The 8,704-nt window shown below is 34.6% G+C and overlaps 1 protein-coding gene across 1 annotated transcript; it reads right to left on the bottom strand.

Annotated features, from left to right (window-relative positions):
• Nucleotides 1–1,365: 1,365 nt before the first annotated feature.
• On the bottom strand, nt 1,366–2,605 carry LOC147075638 (uncharacterized). The gene is made up of 3 exons (XM_085942356.1): nt 2,132–2,605; nt 1,805–2,047; nt 1,366–1,386 (listed from the first exon to the last, which is right to left on the bottom strand). Exons 1-3 carry the CDS (start codon nt 2,603–2,605, stop codon nt 1,366–1,368), a joined length of 738 nt encoding a protein of 245 aa, XP_085798482.1.
• Nucleotides 2,606–8,704: the final 6,099 nt, after the last annotated feature.

The following is an 8,704-nucleotide window of genomic DNA, read 5'->3' as shown; positions in this document are numbered from 1 at the left end:
TCAGTAGAACGCACATCCGGATGATCAGGAACTGCATCGCCTTGCTTCCGACGCTGAAATTTCTTCGATGAAGCGTTCCAAGTGTAATAACGTGGCATCTCAGAGTAGAGCAACGTTCGTGCAAACGGATCGCTTTGGCAAATCGAAAAGAAACTGGTCAATGTTGTCGCTGGAGGTGTTTCAGCACGTTGAGCAACATTCGATGTGTTGAAATAAACTTGTTGACCATTCTCCAGATGCACCGCCAAATGTACAACAGTGGGATGACGTTCATGAATAGGGAATGAGAAAATACGCCAAATCGCTTCATTGCAGCTCACATATCGACCAACTTGATAGTGCGTGATTTCATCGTTGGTATTGGGAGTTTGAACGCCAAAAACCGCCATATCGCTGCCTTTGGTGACATATTTGCAGATGTATTTAATGGACTTCACTGAATTGCAATACTCCACGTTGCAATGCGCCTTGAATGTTTTGGAAAGAAGTGGTGAATATGGAACAATCCAAGTGTTGTCGACCACGATATCGTTTCCTTTCACTTTCGTTGTGATAGTTCTACCGTTATCATCGGGTAATCGACGCCGATACAGTGGATAACCATCGTTGGCAGTGATAGTCTCCGCCGTCAAATTTCGTGGATAACGCTTTGAACAATTGCCGTCGACCATGCACGGTGATTGGGGGTTGATGGCGCTACACGGTCCGTGAATCATGTTAGTAATTACAACATCATGCAGGTCTGGATCGGTTTCGGGATCAGGAATCTCGGCACATATGATGTCATCTATTTGGTCTGGTCGAATTCTTTCGACTAACCAAATAAGAATGTGTGCATGCGGCAAGCCTCGTTTTTGCCATTCAATTGAGTACATCCAGCATCGAGTATCCCCAAAGACGCGATGCTTAACAATGTAGTTAATCAGCGACAGGATTTTTTGTTTGAAGACACGCCGTGCCGATCACTTGATGTTTGTCCGGGGAGCAGTAGTTGAACAATTTCTATCCATTTCCGATTGCATGTAAAGGTGATAAATAGGTCTGGACGACCGTAATGACGAACATATGTCATTGCATCTTGCGCATATTCATGCATATGACGTGGGCTGCCAATGTACGTCGCTGGTAGAATAGTCAATCGACCAACATTAGCTGCATCTCCTTCGGTGCTGATTGCATCGCGTAAATGAATATACTCCTCCGAACGCAGTTTGGCTTGGTTCAACCAAATGAAAGTGAGGCGCTCCGTCTCGATTTTGACGTACATGTCGACGCAATATTGCTGAAGCAATCGACGAAATCGCAGCAAATAGTTGTCAGCATTTTGACGAATCATCAAACGATATGCGTAATAATTCATCGAGCTCACCTTCTTGGTTTCCACACCTGAAATGAAATCAGTGAAATTAGTGAAATTATTGTCATGTTGAAATGAAAATTATGATATCGATACTCACCGTTCAATGGATTTATCATCTTGAAATGAAATCATTGAAATTAGTGAAATTATTGTCATGTTGAAATGAAAATTATGAAATCGATACTCACCGTTCAATGGATTTATCATCTTGATATTAAAGTGATATCCATCGTCTCCTTGCCAAAACATCAGCGGGTATTGCAATGCATCGTATGAACGGTGTGTTTCGTATATTCTTTGCAGTTGTCCAGTGTCGCGACGTGTAAGTACAATATCGCGCGTTTCCAAGTTTTCACCGATAATCGCAATTGCGACTTCATCTATTGTTGGAGCGTTAAATTGGCGTTCGTGTGTTCCAGCGGGTCGTTTATCCGCTCTGATCACAACTTTGTAGTCATCACTTGGTATGCAATCCAAAGCAGTTTTGAACAACCGAACCAATGCATGATGTTCATGAAGTAGTTGCTGCAGATCTTGAAGAATTGCTCTTTTCATTGCCGTATTGATCGTTTGACGCCGATCAAGTTGTTCGTCCATATTGCCCATGAAGTAAATTTGGATGAATTTATGATTTGCGTCTTCAAGCGGTTGCAATGATCCAATTCGATGGTGAATTTGGCCTTGGATCTGTAAAGTCGAAAGTGAAGTGAGAATTACTGATTTATGATCACCAAAAGAAAATGAACGTTTATTCTCTCGAGCAGAAATTACCTTGAATGTTGGATTGAATCCGCGTTCTTCAATAATGTCTGCTCCAAATGAATCCATTTGGAAACATCCGTTGTATCTTTGAGTGTTTGATAGAAAATGTCGTGATTCTGGTGTTTCGCCACGAAGCAATGAATGCAATGGCTCAGGTGGCGGAGGCAATAATGGCAATTTCACCTTGCCACTGAGACAGCACAATCCAGGCGTTTCTCCATCGAACTTCAATGCACCGCAATGGTCACACACAACCTCCATTGGGCCAATTCGAACAAAAACATGCGAGCCATAATCAATTGTGCAATCGTATTGAAACGCTACTCGATTCAAATCAACACTTGAAGTATTTCTTCTTGCGCGTCGAAGATTATCACGTTGTTGATTTGTGCGATATTCTCGACGATTTCTCATTGCCAATTGAGCGGTTTGACGTAATACCACTCTTTGTTCTTGTGTTTGTGAATCGCGAAGTCGAGCCATATTAACGCGGCGCTCTTCTCGTGCGATTTCTTGCTCATCTTCAGTGGATTGATAAACAATATTCCGAAGTCTAATTGCATTACGGCTTCGTTGTGAAAGATTAGATCTTCTGGCTCGCGGCATTGTAAATAACACTGAAAAATTAATCACACAATTCAAAATTACATAATGAAGCAATTATAGATGCGCAAACAATCACAAATTTCAAAACCTCACAAAGTGAACATCTTCGAAGGCAACTTACCGTTTGAAAATCACGATCGAAATAGCTATTTGTGCACCTAGCTGGTAATGATTATTCACGGAGATCGATTTTCGAATCAAGTCCGAAGAGCGAATTTTGAAATTGGTAGGTAAATAATGAGTAATACCAACGATAAGGACATGTGACGTTAAATTCAATCGAACGAAAATTTTGGGATGTTTGCATTCGTTTGATTTATTTGATAGACGCAGTCGGAGAAGCAAAGGAGATTCAGGCAGGACTACTTCCTCACAAATTCGCCGGGATCTACAATAATTACTGCTATATACTACGAAAGTCTTTCGGGATTATCTGAGGCTAAACTAAATCAACTGTCAAAAGATAATGCAACACAACGCCATGTTCATTCTTTTGTTTCTATGTTTGTTTCTTGTTTATTGTTTCTGTCATGTATCAGAGTTGGCGTTGTATACTGATTTAATTTTTTTGTGATTTTCTTTTATTTTCGAATGCGCGAGATTTATTGTTCAAAATGTCAAAATGTATGAGAAAATTTATTTTATTCATAATTTTCTTTTCTGTGAATTTTTCCGATGTTTTAATAGTTATTCTGCTATTCCTGGCGAAGACAAATCCAACAAATCAAAGATCGTAAAAATCGGTCCAGCCGTTCTCGAGTTATAAATAATGGTGTAACTAACCCGACTTTGTTTTATATATATAGATTACTGTGCTACACATCACTATCGTAGAACCTGACTGTATTAATTGACAAAATTATAATGTTGGGATAAATAAATAAATCCAATGATTTTAACCCAACTAAACTAACCCATAAACAATTACAAGATAAAAAAAACTTTTTATATACAACTTTTTTAAATTTTCTGTTGAATCATATAAATTTGACTTGACTAGCTTAAACGATCAAAAAAAATTGTACTTGATAGAAATAATACTGAAATGTCATTTTGACATTCATATTGATTTCCATAGTAACGCACGTATATATTAATAATTTAGTTGCTAGGACCACCCGCTTAGCAACCAATAATGCTGTCGAAAAAACTTTTCATACAAAACAGAATTAACTGATAATGAATTCAATTCTACTTAAAGATGGCTAAAAGTATTAAAAATGCATTGGCCTCGTGTTCTGATATATTCTAAAAGTTTCAAATGTCTGGCTAGTCGGGAAGTTAGTTAAAAATCGATTGCAATATTTGTACCGGACAAACACACTTTTTACAACTTTTTTTACACTGTTTGGTGAGGGTAAAAATAAATTGGTAAATTAAATACATGTCCAGAAGCACAGTAATAAAACTGACATTTAATAGATATTATTGTAAATGAAGTGTTGATCCACGATTTAACTGTTATAATTTTTTGCTGTAGTCTATTTTGGTGTATACACATAATTTTATACTCACCAAAGGAAAACACACACTGACAACGAACATTCTTTTCTTAACTCTACCTTATATAATAAATCAATACATACAATAAAATAGGTAAACACTCCATTACCTACCTATCAAGTCAAGGGTCACAATAACAAACAAATAATTATGAATAGTTGAAGTGTTCCCCCGTTGAAAACCCCCTTCAATAATAATACACTCGATATGCATATTATAATAAATCGTCAAAATCTAATAATAGATCATTACTACTTATAAACAATAAAAATACTACACTCAAGAGGTGTAAAATCGTACATTCTAGGAACAATGGTAACGTATTGGAAATTAATGGAGGTAACTAATGAGATATTACATCTATGATAAAATTCCATCAATTAACTTCAATCGATAGTGTCAATATTAAGACTATACTTCAGCTGAGGCATAATCTAAAAAGATCGTGACTATGCGATGCGCAGATTGTGCAAATGACGCGAGCCGAAATAAATATAATTTGTCATAAAAATTCAACATGCGTCCTTTTAATGTTATGTTTATTATTATATTCGTAATAATAATAGTATATTCATTGACATATTGTTTTCTCTTTCAAGTACATGCGGAACTTTTTTTAGTCATCTTTACACGATTTAAGAATATATTCCTCCGACGCCATCACAAAACATATTGACGTGCTCACACCTCGACTATCAGTCTCCAATTGGCGACGACTGCGAAATTTCGTTCCACATACTGTTGAAAATTATTTGCCGTTTTACTTATGTACGCTCTTAAAGTTTGAAATTGATTGAATTTTTCAGTATTTTCTTGCAAAAAAAATTTGTAATCATCGTAAAAGAAAGATAATTACTCGCAATCGGAACGTATGGGTTCTCACAGAATTGAGGTTATAGCTATGATCAACCTTTTTATGATGAATAATTGTAACCATTTTGATCCCTCTCTTCTTATTCTCATGTATTATATTATCTTATTCTTCTGAAAACATTACATTAAAAAAGGTGATTTTTGCCAGACGTGAGCTTTGAACCAGCACCTCCAGCTTCAAAGACGGGTGATTTACCTATTGCTAATGTACCTAAGAAAACTATCAATATTGAACTTAAATAAACTATTTTTATGTATGTACTCCATCTATGTACTCCACAAATAATAAAGACTCAAGGCTATACTTCAGCTGGGGCACCGTCTAAAACGATCGTGACTACGCGACGCGAAGATTATGCAAACGACGACGCGTGCAGAACAAAACATAATTTGTCATAAAAATTCAACATGCGTCCATTTACTGCTATGTTTATTGTTATATTAGTAATATTAATAATATATTCATTGACGTGTTTTCTTTTTCAAGTAAATGGGTAACGTTTTTTAGTCATCTTTACACGATTTAAGAATTAATTCCCCCGACGCCATCACAAAACAAATTGACGTGTTCACAGCTCGACTTTCGCTCTCCGATTGATTTTCGAATTCGAAATTTCGTCGCACCTATATTTGAAAATTATTTGTCGTTTCACTGAAGTATGGTATTAAGAATGTAATAGTCCTTCATTGAACATACATAATTTGAAAACACGTATAACCGTAAGAAATATCTTTTAGAAAAAAAAAAATACCACTTCAACATTCAGTGCAAATGGACGCGATTCTCGAGAGACACAGGTTCGGATCCTACTGTGTCATATTATTTGGTGGACTAGTGGTTATATATTTCTTAGAAGTGTTTTCAAATTATGTATGTTAAACTTAAATAATTCTGAATCGAATATCACAGCATACACGGTCAATTAATAACTTTACCATCTTTACTATTTTCCAAACTTTAATATTTTTACATTAATTGCTTATAAAAAATACTATGACTAAATTTCAATTAAACATAATATAAATGAATCGTGTAGTCACGAAACCTGTTCTGGATATTTTTAAAGCCCCCTTGTTATAAATAACATACCATTTATTGCTAATTTGGTTATTTGTATTGGGTATCATTTTCTGTCAGCAAACCTAATGAGAAAATAAAATGATAGATTTACCTACTAGACATTGATTATGAAGTGAAAATAGTTTTTTGTGACTTTATCCTATGTAAAAAAGTCGCCAGAGTGGTTTTGTGACTCAACAACTCAAATATAAATCATTTAAATATGCCAAATAGTGTATAATAATATTTAACTTATAACAACAAAAAGTACCATTTAGATAATAATTGGAAGTTGTGACATACAGCAAAAACAATTTAGAATAAATATTGGTTTCGGTTACAAAGAAATCTAATAAGGTTATTATATCGATTGTAGTATTACAATGTTTATTGATTCGGTCTATAATATTTAAAAAATGAATTGTCTTTATTTTAAATTTATTAATTTACGTATATTGGTATACTTTACCAATTACAAATTCAAGACGTTTACAATATGACATGAAAAACAAAAAACTAATAGCTTTTACAACACATAATTTATTATATTAATACTACCGACCGAAGGTACTTGATGGAATTTGAATTTAAATTCTAGTGGATTTAAGTTTTAAACTATTCCATTTGAGTCGATTTTTGCAACCCCGGGTTTCACCTTTCGGCATCTTCAGGAATCATATGCACTCACCAAAAGGTAAATACACACAGTCAGTGTGTATTTGTGTGAATAGTACAAAAAACTTAAATCCTAGAAGCAATATTAATAAAAGAGTAATTACAAAAAGTACGCCGAATGAGCTATTATATAGAGCATATTTCAAAATCCGAAGCGAGTCATTGCTTTCCCAAATGAAATCACTAATGACAGTTTAGTTATGCACTTTGGAAAAATAAATAACTGATACTTCCGACTTTTAATAATACTGAAGTATATTATTTCTTCAATAATACCAGTATCATGCTTTAATCACCCATATCAGAAATAATCTCTTATATTATCTTATAATATAATATATTATAATACTTAATATCTACCGCGTAGACAAGCTACGTATGATGTTAATTTTAAATGGTTCATTATATTTGTTAACTGCAAAAAAATATCTCAAAATTAGATATTTATCTACGTATTTAGTTTGTATGGAAATAATAATTATTATAGCAGGTAGTAAAGGTATACGATTACAGAAGGTGTCGGATTTGATTTTGAATTGAAATAATAAATAATATGTTTTTATCAGCTGAACCCCTGACAAATAAAAACAGTACCTACCCTGTATCGCCATACAATTTTATTTCACCCTCAGAGGACAAGTGCAGCGCTAATGCAGGCGTCGCGGCGCCGACGTCATTACTCTGCATTATCTCGAGTCAAATGCGTTTAGCGTCACCACTACCCCCGCCCCCTCCTTTCAATGAACGAGGCCTGCCGTTTTGATAATACACCAAACACCGCGTGCAATGGCATTAGATAAAGAAATTAATGAGCCAGATAACCTTAAAATATGAATTGTGGAATAATCACATTTTCCACCGTAATGGAACTATTAAATAAAACGGCGTATGCCAGAGTGCTTAGATAAATATAATAATATACATAGACAGAAATATAGCAGGCGTCATAAAAGGACTTTTTTATAATGTTCGCTAGGGTAAGAATCCCTTGAATCTTTACACACCTTATACAATATGCATACGAAAATTTTAAATTTGATAACCAACCTTTTTGGTGTCACCTTATCAAAGTTGGTATAGCTCGGATTTAATATTATAACCTTTGAAAATTGGGTTTATTTGAACATTTGCGGTTATAACTTTTATTGGAAATAATATTATGTGATAATTAAACCCATTTTTTTTAAATTTATAATAAAATTTAAAGGAATGACTTAATATTATCACAAAATACCTTTTTATTCTAAAAATTTACTGGTTGAAGATAATAATTAATATAATCAACATGAGGATTCAATCATAATACCCCGTTTACATATGCATGGATTTACTGCTGACAATACGTATTATCGTGGCCATAATAAGAAAATCTACGAGTAAACATCTATTACTCTGCAGTTGCAAGATTGCATGCATGAATCAAAAAAGTTCGGAAGCTTCTGAATTTTTATGCGACAGTTGGGATTTTTTTCGATCTATGCCTGCGCAGTAGACTTATAGTGAGAAAAATCGCAGAAATAAACAAACTACGCCCCTGAGAGACTAGTTAGACTAGGAGAGAGGGGTTAATCGATTTTTACTACCTGTCAAATAGTACGATAAAATGACAACATCGCGTCTAGCTTACTTTTGAAGAATGAGATTGGAGTGAAGTCAGCACTTATACGTGTAAACAGTTACTGTCACGATAGTTTAAAATACACACTATTGCTGCCAGTAAATATGTACAGGCGCTATAATTAGTAATTCAAACCAATTTATGAATTATTTATATGACGACGGTTCCTTGGAGGAAAAGAGAAATATAATTTGGTTTAAGATACCAATCAGTGGAAAAATTCGCGGCATACCACCCATACATTCAT

Source organism: Rhyacophila brunnea, unplaced genomic scaffold (genome assembly GCF_057557595.1).
Source record: "Rhyacophila brunnea isolate RB1 unplaced genomic scaffold, BYU_Rbru_1.0 scaffold_14, whole genome shotgun sequence".
NCBI classification, from domain to species: domain Eukaryota; kingdom Metazoa; phylum Arthropoda; class Insecta; order Trichoptera; family Rhyacophilidae; genus Rhyacophila; species Rhyacophila brunnea.
Note: the sequence above shows the minus strand (reverse complement) of the source record. Positions and strands in the feature narration are given on the sequence as shown.